At 42.2% G+C, this 27,405-nt stretch overlaps 1 protein-coding gene across 1 annotated transcript; it reads right to left on the bottom strand.

Annotated features, from left to right (window-relative positions):
• Positions 1 to 741: 741 nt before the first annotated feature.
• On the bottom strand, positions 742 to 27,405 carry SVOP (SV2 related protein). Its single transcript, XM_010305615.2, has 16 exons — positions 26,695 to 27,405; positions 22,492 to 22,652; positions 20,814 to 20,899; positions 19,650 to 19,748; positions 17,562 to 17,633; positions 17,212 to 17,336; positions 14,492 to 14,555; positions 13,085 to 13,210; positions 11,921 to 12,049; positions 10,365 to 10,438; positions 9,966 to 10,042; positions 8,729 to 8,836; positions 7,115 to 7,226; positions 5,773 to 5,854; positions 5,451 to 5,540; positions 742 to 4,742 (listed from the first exon to the last, which is right to left on the bottom strand). The coding sequence occupies exons 1-16, from the start codon at positions 26,727 to 26,729 to the stop codon at positions 4,536 to 4,538; spliced, it is 1,647 nt and encodes a 548-aa protein (XP_010303917.1). The 5' UTR covers positions 26,730 to 27,405; the 3' UTR covers positions 742 to 4,535.

The following is a 27,405-nucleotide window of genomic DNA, read 5'->3' as shown; positions in this document are numbered from 1 at the left end:
TGTTTCCGTCCCCAGAAATCAGACCCTTCATCCCAGTGGATCGTCAAGGGCTGCACAAGCTGCGAGAAGGAAGATTAATGCACACAGGGATGAGAACACACTGCGTTAGCACGCAAAGTATTTGCAGATCATTTGTCATTTTGAGTCGGACATGAACAACCTTATGTTTGTAAACTACTGGACAGCAAAATAAGAGTATCATTAGAGGGTAGAGGAATACAGTCAGGGTTATGCACTTAATTACATTTTATAAAAACAAGGTATGTAAAAGGGAAGTTTGCATGAAAAAGTAAATAAACAGAAGGAGCCTCCCTGCCCCAAAGCCCAGACATGCGCTCAGCCACCTCGTCCCAACACCCCACTGCCGCCTGCAACGGCAGACCGCAGCACCGAAGGCACTGCTGGAGATTACCCACAGGCAAGCAGCAAACCTGGCGGGGTTTTATTGTCCAGACTGAATGAAATGCAAAAGGCAACTGAAGATCTTAAGGTAATTTTAAAAATTTTTTGCTGTAGTTATCTATGAGGTTACTTATAATGTGAACGTGAATCCTGTGGCTCTTCTTTATGTCCAAATGCACAACACACACAAAAAATGAGTGAGATCTGAAAAGTGCCGAGCCCTCGCGTACCCAGCTGGGTCCCCACAGCAGCATGTGTCTCCAATCTCTGACAAAAAAGGGGTAAAGTTACTGACCCTTCGGAAAAGTCCCACAGAACAGCCAAAAGCATTCTTACTGAAAAAAACTATTTATTTGTTTAACATAAAATATCTAGTGTGGAATTAAACCATCCAATGTTGCATCAGTAACATAGGAACAGAAGGAGTATTTTACAACAAGCTTGATATACACAAAGTTTTTAAACATTAAAATGTATCCAGCTTAGAAACTGTACATTCAAACACAGGAAAACATTCAATGTTCTTTCGGCAAGCATTTAGGAATAATAAATCATTCCATCAAAGCACACTCGGAGAATTCTTTTTTCCCACACCAGCTTTGCCCATTAATATATCGGACAGTTAGCAAATCTCTGAATCTCACAATTCTGTTTGCTCTCAATTTTAATTCAAAATTATCTCACTTTATTGTCTTAAATGAACGAGCTATATTAATTCCTTCATCAGTGAAAAAGACTCGACAGTGTGTAAAACAATCTTTGGAAGCTTATTATATACATCAGTGGTGTTGCCATATTAACAAAATATGACTTGTGATTATTTATAGGCTGTTGTGTATCAACCCAAATGTTCTTCAGTTTTTCAGTGAACAATCTAAAATGTCCTTCCATTATTAATAATGCGCAAGGACCTGCAAAACCTGAACTCCAGTTTCTCCGGGGCCCAAGAGGCCCCGTGCGGTGGGATCGGCTGCGGCGGGCTCCTGCCTGTCTGCCTCTGTTCAGCTGATCCAAAGCCCACCAATGTCCGTGGGAGATTCGCCCAGGCTCCAGGGAGCTTTGGATCACGCTGCAGCCATCGCTGTCTTTAAATCAAAGACCCAGAGTACAAAGTTGTCTCAGCAGGACCAGTCTTGGCATTTACATCATTATATACATTTTCAATGCAGAATTCATAAAAAGTGAAAAGCAAAAATGCCTTCTTTTTTTTTTTTTTAATACTGTAAATGTCACAGGTTAAAACTGAACTACTCAACAGCATCAAAAGGTTTCGCATTACCTACAGACCTTTACCTGGGAAGTATTTTATCTGAAGTTATACATGTGCAAATTTATGAGATACCTCTACTTCACCTACAGCTCTCTGAATGCACGCTCTGAAGGCCATTGCGATGCAGTCCTTTAAAACTGTTGAATATTGACTCAAGAAAACGAAGTGATATGTGAACATTAACACTGGGAAAGCAGAATTTTAACCAAAGGCGCTTAATAACAGGCAAACAAACTTAGCAGCTAGGCTGTAAGGTGGCGTTCCTTCAGGCCGTGGATGCCATGCACTTTATATTCTTTCTCACCTCTAACGCAGGCTTACGCTCGGCTGAATTCTCCTAGAGGCCACCCAGCTTTGGGGCGCACGCCTAACTGTAAACACGGTTTACTAACGGCAAGGCCACGTGGCTGGTGACGCGTGCGCTTCGGGCTGTGCCCTCGTCAGGTGTGGATGGCACACTCCCAAGTGCCCGAACGGGCAGGAGGAAGAGGACGGCAGTCAGAACTGCCGCTAAAGGGTTAACAGTCCGTCCTGTGCGAAGGCAAAGCAGGTTTGCTAGCTCGCTGGTCACACGCGTGGTCTAGTATTGGACCTAAACCCATCCAGGAACTGCTCCTCACTGCCAATGTCCTGTCCACCTCTCGCACGTCGGAGGGACACTCCAAGGGGAACGAGTCCACCTATCTCTACTCTGAGCAGCACTGAGCTACCCCAGTTCCACAGTGCCTTCGGGACAGTTAGCCAACACAAGGAGATGAAAACAAGTTATTTGCACTGGTTGTCAGCGCCGCGAGAGCCCTGCCTGTTAACCGGGGATCGACTGGAACTTGAACTTCCTGGAGACTGAGCACAGAGGATACAGAAATGGCAGAGACAGAGAGAAATAACCAAACCAGCACACAGCAACAGCCGTTGGAACGGACGGCGCGCTTCTGTGTCGTCAGCCACATCTAGAGAGGGATCCCCTGTGAGCTGAACTGCATTTTCGCATTACTGTGAAAAGGAAAGTTTGCCTGTTCAGACCAACCGCTTCTGGAGTCTTTCACTGCAGCCACCATTGTCGAGTGGTAAACAAAGGGACAGACACTTTGGTGTCTTGTCAAACTTTAACTTTTCTCAGCAGAAGATACCCACGCACAGAATATCAATAACCTCTTTGGCCTTTTTTTATTAGTCTGAGTTTCCTCAGTGTCTTTAAGGAATTATTCACTTCTAGTTTTCCTCCAGTGCTATAAACAAACAGCCTAACATGTCTTGGAGCATTATATCACACTACAGTGCTGTAAAACCCGAAGTGAAAGCTGAACCCCAACTGTGTTCATCTGTATTGCACCCAAACATGGACTCAGTGACCTGTCCATGCCCGACAGAAACAGGGCCTGGTTCCCAGAACACCTAAAATATTCTACCGTGCAAAAATTTGTTGCACACTTACCTACGTTTACGTGAGACAACTGACCACACATACTATAAAAATGTATTGCTTCCCACAGCCTAGTAATTAGCATTTAGTCCTTCTCATATTTGGTTGTGTGTTCCATAGTCTGGAATCCTGAAAATAAACTGAGACACGGGTGAGACGTGTCTCAGCTTCCTTTTGCATTTCCTCACTGCACATCCACAGACTCTGAAATCGGCCTTCCTGCATAGCGACGCGTTTCTGACAAACACGACAAACTTATCCTCACCTGAACTCTGCTACATTCTCTGACAAGAGCAGAATCATCGACCTCGAGGAGCGACATCCGAAGGAGTGAAGTTCCTCGCCTAAGGATGATGCAGTTTGGCTCTTCCCATGATTCTTGTTCATTTACGGCATGATGCCAGCTACATTCCTTTGTCACCAGCTTGACGTTAGAGACAATGGACAATCAGCAGCTACCGAAAGGTTCTGCCCAGCTGTCAGGAGCCCAGCTTCTGTTGGGAGACACTTGAAAGCAGCTCCATCCAAACCGCCACACACAGCTGTTCAGACTGAGGCTTTTTTATCAAGGGTTTCAGCTACACCACCGCGAGAACGTACGTAGGCAAATTGAGCAGAAACATACCTGGACCCATGCAGAAAACCACAGCGTGCATCTCCACGCACAAAGAGACACCAGTACAGCTGACGCAGTCTTCACCAAGCAACAGACAGAGTGCTCAATGTTTCTGGCAATGTTAGAGAAGTCAAATTCTGCTCCAAACCACGAGGATTTCCATCTCTGCAACAAATACCACTCCTCACTCGCTCAAACTACCTGCCTTGGATGGGAGAAACATTCAGAAAATGGTTCCCAAGCAATCAGTGCCTGCTAATTCTCAAGGAACAGAACCCATAAGCAAGCGAACAAGAAAGCATTGGCTGGTTTGCCATTACCGCGTTTTGTTGTTGTTGTTGATGGCTAAAAAGTGCAAGGCAGGCATCTAATTCATAAAACCTATTCTGTAGTGTATGGAATCCACTGTGTGCTATGCCAGGTACACAATAAATACTGATCTTTTGTTTTTAGGCATCAAGAGTACATTATTTAAATTACAGCTTATACTGAGTTGCATTCAGTTAGCTATTTGCTTGACACGGGACATTTTAAGCTGAATAGCTGACCATGCAAGCACAACAGACTTAAGAAAAACCCTTCCTGCTAAACTTCAGATGATATCTGGATCAAATGCCTCTCAATACAGAAGTAAAGTTTTTATGAGGGTGAGCAAAGAGCAGCAGAGACACGATTTGCTTTGGTTTAACCCAAAGGTTCCTGCAGTTTGACACATGACATTGGCAGTGATGGTATGGTCAGCTTTCTATGCTTCAGGTGTGGATTTTTTTGTGAAAGAGATCTTGCTTGTATCATTCATTTTTTCAGCAGGTTTTCATGTCCCATCATTCCTGTGATCCAGAGTTTGACCTGGTGACCCCCGGGGAGTGAGATCCTCTCCCAACCATCTCCTGTCCCCATTCTCGGTGGCTGGACTCCTGTAAGCCACGACCTTTTGTTTCAATGGGCAAGAAGCAGGAAGCCACAGCGGCCAGCAGGCAACATCCGCTGTAAACCACCAGAGTTAAATAGACTGAAGATTCCAACATCACCTGCAGAAAAAAGGGCAGAAAATACAAAATAGTATCTCTGGGCCTTATCACAGAAAGAAATACAGATACTAATGTAGTAGTAAAAATGTTAATTACAGTATTGGAAAAAAATGTTTAACATGCACTGCTGCACACTTTCTTTCCTCAATGCTGACACTATTAAACACTGACAAAACAGTCCGGATTGCAGGTGCCACGAGGTGCTGCTGCCCTTATCTATTAGACAGGACTTAAGCAAGTCACAGGTTTTCTGCCTAGCCCTCTGCAGAGCCACTGCTTCTGACACAGTCTTCCTTCCGAGTCCTGTCCCTGCAGAGCCCGGCTCCCACAACCTCTCTGTCTAGCTCTTTCCACATACCCTGAAGGTTTGTATCCCCCAGGATCTCAGCCAGGGATCTCAAGAGAAAGGTGACATTGCACCATGCAGAGAAACTCCCTGCCTCTCACAAATCCCATCTCAGGTAGCAGCTTCCAAGGTGCCCTCACACCCACCCAGCAGCCTGCTTCTCGGTTATTTATTCCCCAACATATGGAGCTCTGGAATAAGAGGTAAATTCAGAGGTGAGCCTGAACTCTCCTCAAGGAACAGGCAGCAACAATGCTCCTTCAACACCTCATGCAGAGATTGCCTTGCTTTGGCCCTTACAGCAGAAAAGCAGGTTCTCCATCACCTTCCCGTGCCCTCAGTCTCAGAAGAAGGAATTTTACCTGTGCAATGAAGGGGGTTATGAGCGCTCCCACTCTAGCCATTCCACTGCATGTTCCCAGGCCCAAAGCACGCGTGGCTGTTGGATAAACCTGTGAACAAAGCACCAGCCCATTAACGCTAGTGGGAAGTTCTCTTCCCTCCAGTCTCCTAAATCAATGAAAATTAATTAAGTGGTACTACAGCAAGTTCTGTTGGACAATGACAATGAGATCATCAACTCATATCTGGGGTAAGGTCCATTGTGAAGAGGTCATAAAAATGACTTTCCCACCATGTTCTCACTCCCCTTAAATATTCTCATGACAAAAACAACCTCCTTACCTCAGGAGTGTAAACATAAGCAGCCTGAAATCCTCCTGAAATAAAAGCTCTTGCAATGAAGAGCAGCACAGTAAGAACATTTCTGTGAGAATAAAAAGGAGAGCAGTGTTTGGGATGGTTCTGTACAATCTGTTTGTTTAACTTGGATGCAAGTGCAATAAAAATGCTAAATCGTTAGAACGATTTCTTTTGTTTTTTAATGAAACCTTTGTATTTTTTCTGGACCTTTAATATAACAACGATGCCAAACAATCTGCATTCCCACAATCACATCAGTTTTCTAAGTGTATTCATTCTAACCGACAGCTGTGGCCTATTGAAATCAGCAGCAAATGTCTAAGCTCATCTGAATAAGAAAAATATACTCCACATTACGAATGGTGCTAACAAAAAAATGGCACACAGGAGAAGGAAATGAGAGTGCAGCTTTTAAAAGACATGAACCTACATACCGCCTGGATATTTGCAACTTTGTAAGGCTTCTTATTACAAGGTTTCTGTACTATAAGGTTTTGCAGGGTGCCCAAAAAGGTTTAAATTCAGAGAGCTCTGCTCTGGCTGTTAGGTTGTTCATCACCCCCAGGTACAGACACTGCTGCACGTGTGCGGTGTGAAGGCCAGATGCAGTCAGAGGCAGACTCCCAGAGCTCAGCTGGAAATTTGGCACCGTGAAGATTCAAGGGCAGAGCTGCCAACTGACTTGTTCTTTGGAAAATCTGCATGAAGGACAGATGCCGAACAATACAAAGATGTGAACCCAAGTTCTTTTGGAATGCAGGCCCCATGTATTTGCAATGCCAATGTCAAGCTCCACCAGCCATGCTGTACACAACCTGGAGATTGTGCCAGTCTGTGTCTATTGCTTCCCATGTAATCGTGCGATAGCACTTACACCACCAAGAGCCCATGACAAGGGAAGCGGTCAGAGCAGCTGAATGGGAGGCAGAGACTGGGCTTGGTTGTGAAGCACTGCCCTGGTACAGTCAGCCTGGGGAAACAGGCAATGAAAGGCAGAGAACAGTACGTGAATCAGCTACCCAGGCTCAAGACATCAGATCTGATTTAAAAATTGTCCAATGGTCACCTCCTACTCAGACATAAGCTGTTATTTTCCCCTTTGGACTGCTCTGTCTGCAAGATTATAGTGAAGGCTTTCTCCTCTCCTGCTTCTGGAAGTTTCCTTCCAAACTCTGGTGAGAAAACCTAACATCATCCTTAATTCTTTCTCCAGCTGAGCACAACCATCTCATGGCTTTTCAAACCACACTTCCAGTTCTCCTGCCATAATCAAGAGAGAACGTGGATGAATCAGCCATACCAGTGTTCACTGTGTTTCACTTACCTTCCAACGCAGAGAAACAACAGAAGACTGCAAAATGAGAAGACAAAAAAGGACAGGGCCATGGTTTTCTTGCGGCCTATCCGATCAATAATCCATAGTGTTACTAACACACCTGTAGAAGGAGACAAGTTGGCTGTTGGGAATTGAGCAAAGGTGGACGCTGCAGCAGCTAGCTTTTAAGGTAGGCTGGCTTGTTTAGATTTGAAATGTTGTTCTCTCTTTGTTTAAAATACTGTGCTGGCAGAGGCATCAGGCGGGGGTGCAGAAAGGATTGCCCCAGCCATCAGTGCCACATGAAAACAGAAACTCTGTGTCCCAGCTGGTGAGGCTTGCTCCATGTTCACAGCCCCACTGGTCCACACACCCGCATGCCCACACACTCAGGGCTACACGCTGACAGAGGAGTGAGGAATCAACGCTGACCTCTGTTAACCACTGACTATTGCAGTGGGTACCAATGTGAATGCTGAAAATGCCTGCCTTATGTTTCATTGGAATACCTTTTGTTCAGCTTCTGACCATTGTTCCCTGCTGATCTTCCCGCTGCTAGATTTACGGGCTCTTTAGAACTCAGTATTTTCTTTCAATTGTGTTATTTATATGCTACCATCGAATTATTTCTCACCTGCTCTTTGATAAAGGAAATAGATTGAGCTCTGTAAGTCTCACAATGTTATGTATTCTCTCTTATGCAGCTTTTCCAGATCCTTTTACAACCGGACACACTGCCAGTGTGGGGATTATTCAAACATCGGACTTGCTGGTGTCATATTCGGAGGTATCCTGAGGCAGTATGTGTCAGGATCAAATAGCCCTTTCAGCTATAGCATCAGTCCAAGAGTACGTACTCTCTTTTCTGTCCACTTACACTGACATCCTTTCCAAAATGACTATTGTGCAGGACGGTCCTCCCATTAGGTAGCGACTATGCATATTTATCAGTCATAGACTTACAACTTTTCACCAATTCAATGGCTTCTCTTTGAGCATTTGTCCCTGAAACTATAATCTAGGACAGTGAAAATAACCTGACCACTGCCTCACAGTATTATTTCAAACAGATTAATCCTGAGAGATCATCTTCTACATCTGAAGAAACAACGGCTATTACACACAAACTATGCTTGCCCTGTGTCAGACTGTTCACTGAAATTCTCTGAAATTGACTGAAAATCGTGACTGAGGCTGGACACAGAGCTTCAGGGAGCAAGTTCTCCATTGATTCACTATACCCACTATCCTTTTAAAATAGTTCCGGAAAGTCATTTATGGATAAAAGTTCAAGTGATTCTGCCCCTTTGATTTAATTGTTACTCTTCCTCTGAATGCCTAATATGTTGCTTGGATAGAATCCATAGTCAGATGGGCCATTATAGCTTCACAAAGCAATTACTAGTGATTTTATCTGTGGAGATCACATGGGCAGTGAAGAGAGCTACAGCTACTGTGTGTACTGTGGACATCAAGCTGTCCGAGCAAAGAGCTCCAGTGCTGAGGGAAATACGTTGGCATGAAGCCGGGCAGAAGAGCCCATTTTGTTGCTTGTACCAGAGCCCATTCCAACCACACCAAGCCACTGGCAGTGAAGAATTGGTGCTTCTTATTGCCACTTACCAGGGAATTCTGACAGGGTTGTCCAGAGCAGATCAGTGTAGTCTTCCTCAGTCAGATACTCACAGGTCAGGCTGCACTTTGCTTTAACTTCTTTCCTTCTACTGGATACTGTGGGAGTAAAAAGAGAAAAAAATTAATATATTTTAAGTAATCTCTTCTTTGCTTGCCTTCTTTCACTCTTGCTATGCCTGTATCACTCTTACTGCTGACACTGATAGAAGGGATGTACTGAAAAGACCCTGCTGCACAGCAGGTATGTCCTACCTCGAAGATACACCCGGACCTGAACGGTTTATAATCTTATTTGTGGCAGGATGTCTTACCTCTGCAACCATCACTATCAGAATGAAAACTTAGACTTGCTTATCAGCTACAAAGGCTTAGTTATTTTTCAGTCCAGAGCTCATGGCAGTGAGCAGAATTAACATTGGTGATTCAGTTCCTCCTTACATAAATTGGGATACTAACACTTCATCCATACTTTGAGAAGACTGAAGAATACCGTGTCTTTGTGAAAACAAGTATTTTTAAAGGATGCATGCTCCTTTGTGGAGCCTGATCAGAGTTAGACCTCTCAAATAGCTAGTACACTGTTGTACAAGCCTGGGATCTGTGTCTTCTTCCAATACTACCCATCCTCTTTCTGTAATTTTCCAACTATCAGACAGTTTTCACTAATTATATGTAAGTGTTCTGAATACAATCATGCCTCCCCTGGGGAATCAAACTTTTTAAGCCTCTTCTTAATGCAGTCAAAGCACTTTTTTTTTAGACAAAATCCTGAAAAAAAAAGAAAAAAAAAGAAAAAAAAAGGCAATGGTTTCCCAGCATTATCTCTTTTCTCAGTAGGTCTACACATCTTGAGAACCTGGGAGCTCCACAGCAGTTATCTCTATCTCAGAACTAATTAGGCCTGCCAAATCTGCAAACTCACATTTATTCAATCACTTTTTTCTCAAGAAGAACAGACACGTTTTCTAACAAGTCTCCCTTGAAGGCTGTCCTGCTGTTTTACATTTTGGGCTCAGAGACACCACAGGCCCTCTCTGCATTGTGCAGGAAACAAGGAACAGTCTATCAAAAATGTTTAAAATAAGTAACCTTTTAAGTGGATGCCTTAAAATTCAGGCTGGCAGCCACAGTACTTTCCAAACTAACAGCAGAAAGTGATTTAATAAAAGATATTCCACCACTTAATAGGGCATTTTTAAAAAAGAAGAGATGGACTAGTACTCACTGCTGCAGACATCTCCTGCTTGGAAGAACTCTGTAGTTAATAAAACTAACCCATAATATGAAAAAGCATTGGAAAACCTGCAAGGAAGAAAATGAGAGAGGAAGTCTCAGCTGGTCAAACCTATAGTAAACAACATGAATCAAAATTGAACCCACTGCGTGAGGACTTCCACTAAGTGCTACCTCAAAGCTATTTCCCATCAGCATTTAGCAAATGAAAGGGCAATTAGACTGAGAATGCTAGTGATTGGGTGGTTTAATAAATTACAAATCAATACAGGCTGGGTTGTTAGGGATTTTTTTAGGAGGAAGTTGCTGTATTTTAGTGATACTGTAAAATACCTCCATTAAAACCCATTTACAATTGTGCTGGCACTGAGCCCTTTATATTTCCTCTTACCATATAAACCAGAGTAACAATGTGGTCCATCTAAAATGGGGCGTAAAAAGGTCCCTCATTTTTCCTCGGTCTTCCTGTTGAAAACAAGCAGGAGTCAGACAATCAGGGCACTCACTGGTCCTGAACTAGAGGATGCAGAGGGGCAAGGAGAATACAACACACAGTACTGGGTACTCAGAGTATCTCAGGACGAGTGTTTGGTTTCAGCTAAGGGCTCTTCAGGTGGCAGGAGGGACGCTGCAGCTGGGATCCAAGCAAAGAATTCCTCTGCTAAGGGGAATTCTCTAGGACCATAACCTTATCATAAACAGCTCATGCACAGGGCACACTACTCCTCCACAAGGAAGGTGCGAATCTGTCGGAACAAGGTGGGGCTGGAAAGGGGTAGAGCAGAACTTTGCACATGGCGTATGGTTCATGTGGCCCACGGCCAGCTCCTGTAAATTAGAGCAGCCCCTCAGGGCTTCTGATCTAGGGTAACGTACTGAGGAACTACAAGCAGCCCTCCTGCAAGCAAACCCCTTTTAAACTGAGCGGTTATTAGAGATAACGAGCGGAGGGCTCAGCCCATAATCTTGTGGTTAAGGAAAAGTACTTTCCCACCCCATGCTGAAAGCAAAACCATCCAAAACTTGGAAAGTGTTCCTGAACAGCCCATCAAAATTACCGTGACTGAGCCAAGCATTTGGGAAAGGCAGGAGAGCTCAAAGCCTCACTGCTCAGACCTTAGAAAACCAAACCTCCATCTCTGATCACTAAGGCACTGTCATTACCAACAGGCTCCTGCCTAGCTTTACAATTTTGCTGTTGTTCAAATCTGCAGGTCTCACTCTGCTGTCCCTCCTTGCTGGCTAAATTGTAACTTTCTTTTATAAGAAAAGCCTGCTCTTTGTTCTGTAAATGCAGAGCTGCTTTATATGTTGACAGGGGTGCTGAAAAGTTGGCCATATAAAGCTGAAATGGAAAAAAATCCAAATCAATTCATACAGTAATGTACAGCTCTGAACTAACAGCCTGAATTACTCCATGCATTAGGACAGAATAGGAGCTTGCAGCTTTCCCACTCCAGAAAATCAAGATTAGATTGAAAATTATATACAGTTAATGAGTCAAATGTCATCTTGTCTCATGAGTTCTGATGTGAGTTCTTCGGTAGCCTTGAGGTTTGATTTTCTGTAATAACAGGGTCTTAGAGTGAGGTTAAATAACATTAATGCCCACTGTAAAGGCCCTTTTCACTTTCAGGATTTTCATGTAAATAAAAAAGAGAAACTAACCCTTCCTCACTGTGAATAAGGCACAATGAGGCTTTGGGCAACCTGGGCTAGCGGAAGGTGTCCCTGCCCATGGCAGGGGAGTTGGAACTAGATGATCTTTGAGGTCCCTTCCAACCCAAACCATTCTATGATTCCATAAATGATCATCTCTCATCTTTTTATTACTGGTTGAGACATTAAAATTAAACTTAACTTTGATTATTTGCTTATAAAAATACATATGAATGTAGCAGTTTCTTTGCATCCCACATTATTAATGTGCCTGTTACGTGAACATACCTGTCTGGAAATAATTAATTTTCCCAAAGGCATTGGAGCTCCATTTTCTGTTGCTATCCGCTTTAAGGTGGCAATTGCTTTTTCTTGATTTCCAGATAATACATCATACCTGGCACTTTCTGGCAGCCACTAAGAGAGCAAAGCAGATCACATGCACAGTGATGTCAAAACCACAGCAATGAACAAACCGGGGGTTTTCTTTGCGGGCTTACAAAGGGAAATCTCAGCAACTCCAGCAGACTGCTCACATAAGAAAGGATTACAGAACCAATCTTTAACAATTCAGAGAACCATCTTTCTGCCAAAATCAGGGTTTAAGAAACTGCAAAACCCCACTTTCACCATGAAGTCAGAAGTCCAGCCTAAAATCTTTCCCTTCTGTCACCTTGGGTTTATTCTTGAGAAATGTCAGGCATTTTTGCAGGTTCTTTACATTATACCTTCTCAGTAGAAAGGCAAAGCATCCAGGGCAGATAACAAGATGCTCTAGGCATTCCAAAATTTGCATTTTTAAGCTTCTTTTAAAAACAACCATGTTAGCACCTGTATAACTGGAGGTGTTTCTGAAAAACAATGTCAGGGACTAAGGAATAACATGAGCTGCTAAGCAACCTGAGAAGGATGTATATCTTTGAGAAGACCGAGTGATTGGCAAATATATCACCTAATCATACACTGAAGCTCAGCTTTATCTCATATACATATTTTAGAATCTGACCTGCACTATGCAGATTTGACCCCTGATTTGGGTGGAATTTTAAGTGGACAGTAATTATAAAAGTTATGGTTTTGACAAAATAATTTAAAAAACCTAAAGAGCAATCAGGGGAATAGCAACAACTTTTAATAAAATGTTGATTCCACTGAGCTTAGTTCAAACAAAGTCATTAAGCCGGAGAGATTTCCAGGCCTGATTTGGTTTCACAAAATTCCAGCTCACCATTGTCCTCCAGCAATTAGAGTCACATAAACATGGCTCTCACTGGAATGTTTTTACTAGCACCCTGTTGAAACAACAGCATTTTTGTCATTATTTCAGAAGTTCCAAAGAAGACACCAACAGAGAGCTCAAACCTGGCACAATTTCCTTCAATCAGGTTACAGAATCAGGCAGAGAAGTGGTAGCTTGATGGAACATGCATTTGTCTTTGAGAGAATACCTACAAAACACAGGACAGCGAAGAGCAAAAGCGGGAGGGCAGAAAGAATGAGAAGCCATCGCCAGCCAAGAGTGGGCATCACCAACACCGCTAGAAGGACTTCGAACACAGTCCCAATGGCCCAAAAGACCTGCCAAAGGGAAAAGAAACAGTCACGAATGAGAATAAGAGTGCTCCCAAGGCCTCCTTCTCTGTAACATTCCAAGATGTGTTCTCTAGGGACAGTTGGAGAGAGGAATGCCAGAGACATTTCAAATATGCACCACATATGGAAATAGAGCCCGGACGTTTTAAGGGGATTTGCTTAAATGTTGCAGAAGCTAAAATGTTCAGTTTGGAAAACCTAGCATCAACTTTCTCTAGACACAGACATTTAACTGTAGGTAGCTTCTCATAACAACTAGACTCATCGCATGGTGTTTCTTAAGCAAAATGACCATTAATGTATCTGTCTGAGTATTAGTGCCAGCTACCACCATGATATTTGTGGTATTTGTTTCCTTTACCAAACCCAAGCTACCAAAGCCACAGAGTCTGGCCTGTAGATGAAAGAAGGAACTGATAACCTTCTTAGCAAATAATGGAGCCGGCATCCTCTTGCACATCCTACCCATGCAGGATTATTCTCCTTTAGATTATGAATCCACTTAACTCGTTATTTAACGCTCAGAATATATTTCTAACCCAGAGCTGCCCAGAGGCAGCCAAACTGTGGCAGAACAAAAGGGACACAGAAAGGATCAATTCGTCTATTGAACTCTATTTGCGAAAGATTAATCAGCTGAATGTAGGACTAGCCAGCAGTTATCTTAGAAGACTGGTTTTGCATTGAGAAGCTGTTTCAATTTGGTGAGGTTTTCCACAAGGATGGTCCTTCCAAAGTGGCTGATGCAGACAATAGTGCTGTTCTCTGACCCTTCAACCATCCATTAAAGGGCTGTGAATTTTGCCATAAATTATTTATAGGGCAAAATTCTGCTCTCTGTGACTTTGATACATTTGAACTGACTGGGGAACTGAATTTAGCCCTGCATTTACCGAACAGTCAGTTCTCCACTATCCATTACCGAGTTGTAGATTAATTTCATGATGAAATTAGGTGACACCCAAATGCCCCCCCACCCCACCCGTGCTAAGAGTAGTAACTTATGCAGCACCGGATGCAAGTTAGTTTGGAAAAAGGCAGATGCGACAAAGAGTGGAGCATTACATGAATGCTTTGTGCTGCTTTCGGACCTGATGTATGGTACTGGTACTGGTGTATGGGGGGAACGTCAGCTCCACACTGACTTGGACAATCCAGATTTGACTGCAGCTACATGTGAGATTTCTAGTCAGTCGGATTGAATGGATGTAACCAACAGCAGAATTTGTCCCTCTTGGGACCAGTATGCATAGCTACACTGCTCACCTCTATTAATAAAATGCATTTTGCTCTGGCTTTCATTGGAAGGAATTCAGCATATAAGGTTACCCTGTAAAGAGTGAACATTGAGAAAAATGCCACGTTAGCACAATGAGAAAGGTTCAAACATTCCATTTGCCTTTTATTAAAACTGCCAAACCCATAGTGGTAACGCAAAACCCAGCCTAGTCCTCAGAGTCAGCAAGACTGTGGACACTGGTTCAGACTCCCCTTTCTGCATCAGAACAAAACCCCATCGTTGCAATGGAGGACAGAATTTGCTCTGTTCATGTGAGTTTGTAACCCTATAGTTCTTCACGACATGTAGCAGTTCTTGATGCATACGTTTTCACAACCCTGCTCTGGTCTGGGACAGGCATTATGCCTGTTCTTCTCAGTGTGGCCCATCAGCATTCAACACAAACTCTTGCTGGGTAAAGTATTTCTTCAGGGCTTTACAAACTGGCTCAGAGAATTCCACATCGGTCTACTCTGCCAGGTTTCAGTTCTCCAAGAGGTGAATACTTTCAAGGTCTGATTCTGCTACTGGTATAAAATAATTTGCATTCTTTTCTTGTGGGAATTCAAAAAGAAATCATCTAACTCTGCAAGAGTCTGTGTTTTATGACTGTGCCAAAGAGTAATGGTACAGCTTCTCTGTGAGTATTTCCTGAGGATGAACACAAGGGTCAGCAGCCAGACAAGGCTCTCTCCTCTTTGTCAAACACTCTGGTAAGACTACTTGTTCTTTGCTCCTACTCTGTTCACATTCCATTGACTCGTCCTGTGTCTGCCTCTAAACTCCTTAGGCTTTCTTTGGTGTTTGTGACAAAACTCCTACAGCTTGACAAGTGGTAGATTGATCTCTGAGTAGCTTCCCAGAACTCAATTCATCGATGTACAAAGTTACACACAATATTATATTGAATCGGTGATTAAGAGGAAAAGGAAGTAAAATCACATGTCATGAAATGCAGAGCAGTCCCCTACACATCGCAACAGAAAACAGGAGCTCATTAATGCTGTACAGAACTGCTTTCTGAAGAGCAAGTCTGGATGTTGGCACTGTAAGTGAATAGTCATACTCAGTGTTACATCATATCTCATGCAGAAAAGTCCCAGAGGAGGCCACAGCTTCTCTGGTGCAGCTCCTATATATGTATAGATAGAGGGATATCTGATATGGTCAGTTAATTTATTATTGATGGATGCTTTCTTTCTAATAGCACCTTTCTTAAAAAACTCTCTCTCATACCTACTATAGAATACACTACTACAATTATAAAGATACCCATGTCATTCCATTGAAATTCAGCCACTCACATCCAAAGTTACACAGCCTACTTAAGGATATCAGAAAGGAGCTACTTCTCCTTCACACATACTTACTCCTCTGTCAAAGGAATCACTATGATAGTTAGAACAAGAAACAGACTCAGCAGCAATGGAATCCACTCTGAGTTCCGTAACTGGCTCTTCTTTGTCTCTCATGAAGTCACGTAGCCTTTGTGCATCACCCGCCCCTCTGTAAAACAGCACTGGCTGTGCTGTAGCTGCTCCACTGGGGCTCTGTGCAACATCATTAATATGTGTTTGCAGTACAAGACACGATTAACTCTGATGCTTTGTCTTTGCGGTTCTCCTGCCTCATTCCAGTTGTGCCCAGCTGGAACTGCATGGCAGAAACTGCCTCACTGTTGGTCAATACACAGCAGGCTAAGGACTCTCCTATTTTACACGTTACGCTTTTGTGCGGCTTCTAAAGGTGGGCAGGACACCAGTAAAAGAAAATTAATAATACTATGATGTTCCATCTCAGCTCTCAATCTTTTATCTGGGTATGGCAATAGAAAAGACAGGATATCGACTTGCCTTGTGAAGAAGTCTATGAGCCATCAATCAAAGTGAGACTCTGATTACTCCAAAATAGCACCTCCATGGGGCAAAATATCAATTATTAATAAGGATAAAAGACTACACAGAGAGAGAATGGCTGTACTCTTCTCTTTACATTTATAATTAAAAGCCTAGAGCAGAGTTATTTATTCCAGATGGCAAATCTCTAGATCCTCCTCTTCAGTGAATGGAATGACGCAGTGATAGAGAAGTATCTTATTAGAAATGTGTCTGAGCGATCAAGATATTTTCAGTGCTCCAGGTTTGGGATGTGTGGTTTTGGAATTCCAGCTCAGGTTCAAACATGAAAGTTCAGGCTCTGATTGTGCAATAATCTGCAGTTTTGTAAACACCATGAGTCAGGGCTCAGCTCTACCTCTACATGCTAGTGTTTAGGTCATGACCTGTCTCACAACAAGACCTTGTCATCCCTTATGGACTCTGCCAACACAATCTAGCAGTGCAGTGTTTAGGCACAGCTACAAATGCTCTCTGCTCTTTTACCCACTTCCAGGTGGGTGCTTCAGGCCTCTCTTTTTCACCACAGTTTACCTGAGGGAATGAGAGAAGCTTAAAAGGACTTAAGGCACATAACATATTACATTTAGGTACCCAGCTTGTTCACTTAGAAGTCATTGTAAATCTGATTCAGATGTGTTATGTATCGGGTACCTTCAAAGCCGTCTCAGAGTTTAACATATTAGTTCCAAAACACTTGGAGAAAAATGGGTTTGGATCAACTGAACAGAGGCGTATCTTCAATTTGACATAACTGTTTTTTGAAAAATAAATAGAAAAGAGAAAGTTTGGACTTGTGAATATTTACTTACGACTGAGGCACTCCTCCAATCCCAAAGCCCACCAGGCCCCTCAGCACCAAGATCCAGCTATACACTGGTGCGAAACCACTGAGGATCCCGTAATAGAGCGTCCATAACACGCTGATCTTTAGGCCCTGTATTTAACAAACAAGCACAAGCAAAAGAAAGTCTCTGCTGTAACACAAATTTACAAAATGTAAAGTAGAGCTTCAAACTCCTTTTATTTCACAGGAGGTCAATTCTGGCTCTACTTAATTCTCCTTCATACATGTGGACTATGACATTTGTGTATATCATGCACTGAAACATTCACACTGTAGAAATATTAGAATATATTCCAGTAGGAGCTGAAGACTTACTGTTTTTCTCCCATACTGGTCTGAAATGTTTCCCCAGAGGGTGGAGCTGGACATCATTCCCACAAACACCACCTGTGAAACACCAGGAAAAAAATCTTCCCCTTAACAACAAAACAAGCGAAAATTTCCGTATGACAGCAAAGAGAACACAACTTCACGGTGAAACTAGAAAATTTTGGCTCTAACAATAGAGCAAAAAAAGTCCAGGTGTTCTGGGTATAGTTCTTTTGCAGTAGAGACTATTGAAGATAATTATTCATATAGTGGGATTTTTCAAAAGTCACTAACTTCACTTCCATTGGTTTGAAAGGGAATTTGCTATTGCACAGGAATGGGGATGGGTGTCAGCAGACTGTTCAAGCCAAGGTCTCTCAGCTTCTTCCAGTGGTGGGCCCATTTCCAGTAGCTGCCTTGCTTTTGTTGAGGTCAGGAATCTAAATGCAACATACATAAACCGAATCTCTGTCAGGCTACCTGTCATCACCTCGCCCTGCTAATTTGCGAACTACTGAATTACCAGTGCTGAACATTTTTGAGCTTTTGATAAATGAAAGAAAATTAATGATAAGAAATGACTGGAAAGCACAATTTGCCACTAAATGGAAATCACTGTCTCGTTTCTGGGTTGGGGTTTTTTGCTGAAGGGTTTTCATAACCCACAAAAAAAATCTTCCATTTGCTTCACAGCAAGGCCCCACTGAGAGTTTCATTAGCATTCCTGAGGGGACAGGCAAGCGGAGACAGGAGCAAATGCCTGGCTTGGAGAGGGGAAGCAAATAGGCAGCCTTCAAGTCAGCTTTGCAATTACAAGATCCATCCATTGACAAACCAGTCTGACACTGGAATGTGCTCTATGGCATTACACACATTGTGAGTCAAGCCCTGGAAGATGCTGAGGTCCCCAGTTCCAATGAACATATTTATGAATAAAAGCTAATCGTTGTTGCTTGAGATCTGCAAGACAGAGCTGTTCTGGGAGCCCAGCGCTGTGCCGTACTTCTCAACCAGCTCACCTCCAGTCTTCTCTTGCCATTCTCAACAGGTTGGCTCAGATTGGAATGGGGATAAGATTAGATCTTACAACTTTAGAAAAGTCTGGAAAAAAAGACTGGGGTATCAAGGAAAATATATCGTACCCTTTTCAGAGGTGAAACCAAAAAGTATAGTTTATTTTGTAGATAGAGAAATGAAATCCTGCTCAGTGAAGGTAATGGCAAAACCCAAGCATGTTTCCCCAAACAGTGCATTAAAACCATAGGAATTTCGTCCGAGAAAGAAGTGCGTACTCAAGCAATAAATGGGGTAAGAAGCAGTTCTGTTTGTCAAAGCTTTTGTCTCATGCCCACTGACCCCTCCTCCTGGTTTTGCTCACCAAGAATAAAATTCTGCTGAGCTGAAAGAAGGAACAAGACCCTCCTTCAGATGGGCTGGCTGCATCAAGGTACAGGAAGGGACATGATCTTAACTGATTTAAATCTACTGAGCATTTTGACCAATTTACACAACAGCACAAATGGCATCAAAAGCTAAAGGAAAAAGAAATGTTGAGTTAAAGTGCATGCCATACAACAGGGGCATATGCTGAGAGAAGGGTCCAAAAACTAGTTTTCTTATCCTTAAAGGCATTGCATGTTTCCAACATCATAGCACCATGCTCTGCTTGCAAAGATCACCAGATGATCCACCTCAGAGCGATCGCTTGTTCTCTCTCATGGGTCCCAGTCTGTCTATGTACAAGTCAGCTTAAATGTGATGAGACAGAAAGACTTTCAAGAAAGAGAGTCAAAATCTACCAATCCTTTCTTTTTTCAAATAATCAAATGGTTTGAATTTTAGGATGAGTCTGAGTTAATTCATATATTTTCCTGGAAACTTTGAACCTGAAACTTGCAAAACTTCCTCAGTTCTCACTGAGTTTCATTTCTTCAAGCTCCGGCTTTTAAAAGAAAACTCCTATATTCTTCTGAGCCAAAGGCAATCTGCAAAGGCCTTGAAGAGATTTAACTTTGGGATACAAAGCATAAAATCTGAATAACAATGAGTGGAAAAGCCTTACAGAATACAGGAGCTATCAGTTATTTTTCCTACCGATGTGAGCAATGCAACCTGCCAGCTTGGTAATCGCCACTCACAATGAAGCTGAGGAGCTAGGATACTTAAAATCATCATTTCCATAGCATCCGCCATCTAGAAGGGTAAAAAAGAAACAAAAATAAATAACTGCCTGAAAATTAGATTGACATAGCAGTCAATATACCTTCTTGAAATTAACCTTGTTTCTGTTCTGTGTCATTCTCACCCTGTAGGTGAAACAAAGCAGCTATGTTTGCAAGGTACAATGGGTGTACACAGTGTAGAGAAAAAAAGCAACAGGTACACTTTTAAACTAATTTCTGTTTCTCATAATGTTTAGTAACACTGGCAGAGAGGATTTAAAGAGCCAAATCGAAAGTTAGGGTGGGTGATTTTGAGGTGGCTCATCTGGTCAGTCATTCACTTTCATATTACAGCGATGAGCTTTCAACTCCTTTACACACAGTTTCAGTCAGAACTGGCTATTGCCTTGTAACTTACTCCCTTTCTCCCTTATACACTACTTCTGGATTTGCATCAAATATATTGATAGATCACTTGTAGACCAAAATCCACTACTGACTTAGAATCTAAACCATGGCAAATTTTAACCTTATACATAGACCATAGCCAGTAAATACAGGCTCCAGACATCATCCTAAAATATACCACAGTAGATGTAACATATAGTGCTTCAGAAATAGCGGAAAAGTGAAAACAAAGCCTGTCTTTCTGTTCTTGATATTAAGGTTAAAACTACAAGTACTGGGTTGCTGTTCACCTGAAACTGAGATTACAATAATACTGACTAATACAGAAAACAGATTGTAGCTAATGGGATGAATGTGGTAAAACGACTGCATGAAAACTGAGATCTGCTTCTGTAGGAATAGCCTAGTACCCTTTCCATTTGAAACAAGCATTTGAAGCAGAGAATCAAAATGATTTTTCAAACCCTGATTTGTAACAACTTCAGAGAGAGATAAATCAATCAGTTATTCATTACCCCCACATAACAAGTTTGAGTCCAGCTGTCATTTTAGAATTTTATGTCAAATTCCTTCTTTATTGTACAGTTATCTGGAGACTTTTTGTCTACCAAGAATGGTGACATTATCCGACATCCCTGTGATTCTCTAACTGATGATCATGCAATTGACCTCAATAACAATTACTTGCCCATGCTAATCCAGTAATAACAGAGAGCTTCCACTGGAACTTTCCAAATCCAATGGCTTCCACCGCATCTTCCACCATGAAAGTATCTAGAAAGAAAACAATTCTAGTGCAGAAGTGTATTCCTTTCCTAGTAAGAGCCATCCCTTGAGGCAGCATTTGCTGTGAATACAACTACTCATTAACTGGGTAATCTACTGAGACCTAAATATATAACAAAGAGCTACTTAGCTTTTAGACATTTCCTAATCAGGAAAATATCTGTGTTCTTCAGGAACTGTCCTAAAGCTAAAATAATTCTCAATATTCCTAGAATATTTTATTCACATAGAAGAAAATCAGTGTAGCACCAATGACTCCAGCACAGCCTGTCACTCCTGGGAGTGACTCCACCAGCCACTGAACTGCAGCTTCCTCTGATGAGAAGGATATGAGCTGTTCCACAGCACATAGCACTACTATGGAAACTGCAGAAGAATATTTTATTGCATGGAGAGTCAAACTGCAATTATTTTGAATCAAGAATTTGTCCAAGACACATGTATCTTAAAACACACTTTTGTTAAAAATGCTGATGGTTCTTGCTTCCCCCACATCATCGTGACCTCGTTATTTTGTTCTATCTGAAGAAGCTGAGATATCTCAAATTCCTTTGCTCAAGTGCAAAATGAAAAATGCAACAAAAATACATTTTGATATTCAAGTTGTTTAAATTGATTTAAGCCTCAAAGTTTTAACACTTCCAGCAGTTTAAAAAGTACATTCGCCACAGAAGAGCTTTATCCAGCTAGGAGTTTGACATCCTCCCAAAGCAAAAGACAAAAAAACACAAACCAAGAGGAAATCAAACAAAATCTAACTGATAAAATGAAGCAGAGATGTCATAAGACCTCAGCTTGTGACTTCAACCCATAAGATGATGTGATGGCACTGAAACTCAGCGTATTGGGTTGGTGCATCACTTGCACTTTTTTGGGCGACGTGCCAACTGAAATTCTACATATATCTGCAGGCTGGCACTCATGCACCGAGTATTTTGAGAAACTCACTGAGCTCACTCCATGGTATTCTGGCGTCCTATTGCATCAATATATTAATAACTAAGTCCCTGGGAAAATAGCCATCCTACAGAATTTTAGTATGCCTTGTGCTAAGACAAAAACAACACTTCTTGTATTTTCTAAATTGGTGTTGCCCTCAGGGCAGTCGGCACTTCTCTGCTAGGCAGAAAGCGGAGGCTGGGATGTACGTTCATTCTGTCCCTCTTGCCCTCTAGGCAAGCAGGAGAGAGGAACACTGCAGAGGTTTCATGCTCAGCCTTGAAGGTGAGCCACTTGCAACTGCTCCAGTAAACTTAGTGATGTTTTAGGAGCACTGATCGGTTCTAAAAGAAACTAAGTCAAACCTCCTGTATGAAACAGGTGGTGACCACTGGATACACAACTCCTTAAAAGGGTCTATTACTGGTAATATAAAACCAAACACATAAAACATCCCTCAAAGAACAAGGTAACTAAATCATGATTTTCAGGTGTAACATAATTTGCCTGTGTTATTGTTTCCTCCTTTTATCTGGGGATCTTTAACTTCTCTACACCTGATGTATTCAGCCTAGTTGCCACGTGACTGAAATGAAGAGGCCAAACCTTTCTCCTTACAGGAAAACAAGAAACCTACTCACCATCAGTTGGGTTGGCAAATTCTTTTGGCACTGCAGCTCCATCCTCTAGCTCAACAGGCTCTAGCTCTGTCCGAACACCCTCAATCTGAATTTCATGTTCTCCTGAAATGACATCCTCATCTGACTTTGAACTTTCCCCAGTGCGGCGAAACTTGACCACCCTAAGAATACAAAAACAAGGATGAATACTTTGGTGGATCTTTTCGAGGTCGAAGCTGTCTTTGGTTAGTCTTGAAGCCCGATTTGGTCAAACAGCAGCCAGGTTTCTCCCCACTCTCCTGTCTCCACATTCAGAGAATGCTGGGACTTTTATTGGTATCTGCTTTTAGATACGGTATCCTGTTGGCTGCTACTGGCTTTGGTAAAACTGCAGAGGTACATTTCTATGTGATACAGTTGTCATTTCTGTACAAAGAGGATGTTATCGTCCTAACATATAACGTTATAAAAATACACTGGTTGGAAAAATAAGACGATATGATATATATTTAATGATAGCGATGTTTTCTCTACCTAGACATTTATTGTGAATTAGACATAGCTGTGTCATTGAATTTCAGGTGCTTCGTCCTGTAGGAAGAACCCAAATTCAATTTTCCACATTGCTTTAGAAAGGATGATCTGTGCCTTAGGAGAACTGGAAGTCCTGAAATTTGTCAGATTTTTAACCACTACTTAGTGAAGTAGGATTCCTAAGATAATTCAGTGAATGGACTGATTTTTTTCCATTACGGTGATGATTCTGTGACTGTAGATATGATTGTTTTCATCTCCTGTCTTAAAAAGAAGTATTTAATTAAACACCTGTATGTTAAGACACTATTTGATTTCCAATACTTCATTCATCTGTGCATTTTTTTTAATCTCTTAGGTAATGAGGTGGGACAGAATAAGAAAGTGAATCAAAGTATACTTCTTTTTTCATTAAGTTCAAGTCAAGGCTGAAGAGTATACCTGTCTGGCATATGAGATGATGGGCATCACGAGTGCCATGCTTGCAACTGTCTGTATTTTACATCCCTTCTGGCACTAGCTCAGAGATAATCGTCTCATCTCTGCAGCAAGGGCATGGAGAGAATAAGACACCAAAACAGAACTTTGCTAAGTTGACACAACTTTCATGTTTTGGTTAGACTGATTTTGTGCAATGCTTCAGGTATATAGAGGTCTGTTTTCCATCAGTTAAGTTTCCTGTAACCAAAAAAAGATTTTGAAAGAGATTTACCATATTCAACTTTACCTGCAACATCAGAGTAACTTTTTCCCTTCGCAACTGACAATTTCTTGGAAATAGTTTTTTGGAAATAGATTAAATTAGTCTTGCTACTACCTCTTCTGACTTCCAATGCCTGAACATTTTAATTCTACAATAAAGATTAGCAGAGAGCCTCTTGGACTTCAGTTTTATCCTTTGGTTTAAGGGTCAGCAAAACGAAACTATCAGCATCCTTGCCAGCTGCAGCTGCAGCAAACTGACATGGATGTATGACATTTCTAAAGGTGATCTGAAAGACTTTTCATATTTGGCAAGATATCAACTCTTATTTTCTTGTACAAGTGCTGATGACACAATCAATTCTTAACAGAAGGGCAAAGTGATGGGCAAGCTACAAAACTCCTGTTAACAGATTTTGGTCCAGTGGTGGACAAGAGGATAGAGGAATGAACATCTCAGTCACCCAGGGTTTTTTTACAAAGAGAGGAGTCCTGGAGTTCAGTCCAGCTCAGAATTTCACTGTGGTAAAAACATAAAGCAGAGGGATACAAAGCATTTATTTTTTTTTCCTCACAGTCCTGGCACACATATTATTTCCCTGACCACATCCCATCTGGGGAACGGCATGTATTCACTAATGATGTTCTGGCAGCAACTTGGAGAGAGAGAAGTACAGTGACCATTTTGTGAGGGTATCACTCATCTCCAGGACACCCTGCTTTGCAGGCTGTTGAGATGTTTTGGGATATTTTTTTCAGGTAGACAGGGCATTCCAAGATCCATATGGGGTAAATATCCCTTGTACTACTTTAGTAATGCTCTTGTCTGCAGCAGGAAACCAAAAGCTTTTCTCTGGCCTTTATGTCTTGGCAGACAAAAGACAGAGTCACAAATTTCATTTTCTAAGATAACATTTGAATATCTTAAACATAAGAGCACAGAACATAACCCCAGGCCTCTCTGAAATGAGCAAGAAAACTACACTGACTGCAGTGAAACTAAGGTTTATCTCACATTCTGATTTGGGGTATGCAGAGGATCCTTCACTCAGTTATGAGAAAAGACAAACAAAACAATGAAACTCATGTGAATTCAGGTTCATATTTAGTTTGATTGAGAAACTCAATTTTAAATTCTCTTAATCTGACTAGTTTTTTAAGCTCAGTACAACTATCTTGGTTTGAATTTTCTTTTGCTGACCCTGTAGGACAAACACAATTAATTAGCACTCTCACATTAAAATTGTCACTGAAGATGTAATCCTCGTATGAGCTACAAAATACATACTCTCAGCAAACAAACACTGAAACTGGTATGCCCATGAGATGACTTGTTTGTTACAAAGGGCAATTAATACAAAAGTACCATTCATATCTTATTTGCAAAAGCTTTACAAGCACCTGGTTTAACTGTACAGGAAGTAAACTTTTATATTTGTATTTTTTTAAAGCAGGACTATTACTATAACTTCAGCAGTCTCACAGCCTAGTGCAAAGTTCATTGAAGTATATGGACACCTTTTCCCTGGATTTCAGGAGGTCTGAAGTGCCGTTACATCATGGGATTGTGACTGAAAATCACTCATACAACCTCTGCTGGTAACTGTTCAGTGTCCTAGTAAGCCACAGGCAAAACAAACATGCCAATAAAAACCTTCCTGACTTTAAAGTACTTGATCACAAACCCCCTGCATTACTGTTCCTTATTTTGTAATATTTGTTGAAGTAGACTTTCAGAACTGACCATTTTGGAGATGAGGGCTCCAGACGCTATACAAAGGCAGTGACTGATCTGAAAATTGTAAGTACTTCAATGGCAATCTGAGTAGAGAGCTGTCTGGCCACATTCCTCATCATAGGAAATAAAAAACTATGTTTATCCCTTAGGAACCTATGAAACAAATTGACACAAATGAGGAAAAAACCACACAGTGATATTTACTCTTTCATACTTGAAAAATTCTTCGCAGTTGAGACATCTCAGTGAGCTGCATTTGTTTGCAAGATCTCACAGCACCGAATAAGTCCAATTACATCTACATTGAAAGGTACTTTAGAAGATTTTTCTGTGTTTTGTTTTGTTTTTTAAGCAAAAAAAAGATGGAGAAAATGGCCTAATGAAATAATGTCTTATTCTTTTTACTGACAAGCTGAATGCATCCAAACTAAGCATTTAACATAACTGGAGTTCATGTCCATTTTCCCAACTTATTAGAAATGTTATGGGACAGTTTGCTCTGTCATCGACATGAGCTCATTAATATTTAAAATCAACTTTAAGCATTCATTCCCTGCCTTGCAGAGTCAATGATTTATAAATAGGAATCTGTTTCAAAGCACTTGATAATGGAGTATTAGGAGAAACGCACTTGTTTTTAAAGGAAACATTTTGCATTCATGAAAGGGAAAGGAAATACTGGTGTTAAAAGGCAGCAATGCTTTTATCCCCTTTTTGCACAGATCCAGCAACCACATCCCAACATGAAGGAGTTCCTCACAAATACCAGCATTTTCCTTGTGCAGCAACATACAGTTAGCAAATATCGATGATATTCGCTGCAAACACACCTTTGCAAAAAAGGTTCTGATCTGCAATCAGTTTGCAGCATGAAGGAGGAAACCGAGGAAGATGCCCTCCCTAGCACAACGTTATTTACAGATGCAATCCACCTTGCAAATGCAATAGTAATGCTTCCTCTCCAACAATCTTTTGACACTTCCACAGTTTTATTCCACCCCTCCTTATTTCAACCACCATCAAGTTCATGCAGAAAAATAAAAATTGAGTGAATTTATATAACAAACGGATCCCTGTATGCCCCCAGGATGCTGAACCCAGGCAGCTATACAAGGAAAATGGCCTGCTTCCCGGGGCCTAAGCCACTTCCTAGCAATAATTCCCTTAAAAATCACCAGGATTCACAATATCCCTGCAGCCCGTTGAGAAGAAATCCTGCGCATCCCTGCTCCCCTATCGGTGCTACTCACGGCAGCTGTCTCAGCTGGAATAAATCATCCTCCATTGCCAGGCTGCGTCTGGAGGAGCTGCTCTCATCGCTCTCGCATGGCGGGGATGGCTGGAGCTGCGGGCGGGCGCGGGCGGCTGGACAGCTCCGGTGACGGCCGGTACCCTGCACCGAGCGGCACGGGAATGGCTCAGCTCTGCTCCGCTCGGTTCTGCTCGGTTCGGTTCGGCACAGCACGGCTCGGCGGGGCGGGCAGAGGCGGCGGGGCGGCCGCGTCCCGGCGGCCAGCGGCTCCCTCCCCTTCCCGTCCCGTCCCCGCTCTGGGGTGCTGCCTGCCAGGCGGGCCGGGGCTCAGTTCCCGTGTCACCACCGGTCCCTGTCCCCTTGGGGACCAGCGTCCGATGAGCAGTCCAGGCGCGGTGCAGCCTCGGGGAGTGTCACAGCCGAGGAGAAAATGAATGGACAGGATGGAGACAGCGCGAAGGAAAGCCAAGCCGAGCTGGTTTAGATGCCCCTGCTCCCAAGAAAGCAAAGGGTCTTCTGGGGAACACGACACCAGCCCGTGGAGCGGCAGAAACACTGAATTTTGGCGAGGGGCTTTGCAGAAAATTACATTATTACAGCAAACGCTTCAGGAACCCAAAGGAAGTTCCTGTATATGATCTCTGTAGTGACCTGGTGGGTTTCTGGGCATGCACTGCTTGGATGTAGAAGGACAGGAGTTTGTAAAAAA

This window comes from Balearica regulorum, chromosome 17, assembly GCF_011004875.1.
Source record: "Balearica regulorum gibbericeps isolate bBalReg1 chromosome 17, bBalReg1.pri, whole genome shotgun sequence".
NCBI lineage: Eukaryota > Metazoa > Chordata > Aves > Gruiformes > Gruidae > Balearica > Balearica regulorum.
Note: the sequence above shows the minus strand (reverse complement) of the source record. Positions and strands in the feature narration are given on the sequence as shown.

Bases quoted from the DNA above. Each gene is read 5' to 3' on its own strand.
- SVOP (XM_010305615.2), bottom strand. From the start codon at position 26,729: ATGGAGGATGATTTATTCCAGCTGAGACAGCTGCC. The intron at 20,900-22,491 runs GTGAGTAGGTTT...TTTTCTTTCTAG, and splicing joins ATTTGCCAACCCAACTGATG to ATACTTTCATGGTGGAAGAT. The intron at 8,837-9,965 runs GTGAGTACTAGT...TTACTCCCACAG, and splicing joins AGCAGGAGATGTCTGCAGCA to TATCCAGTAGAAGGAAAGAA.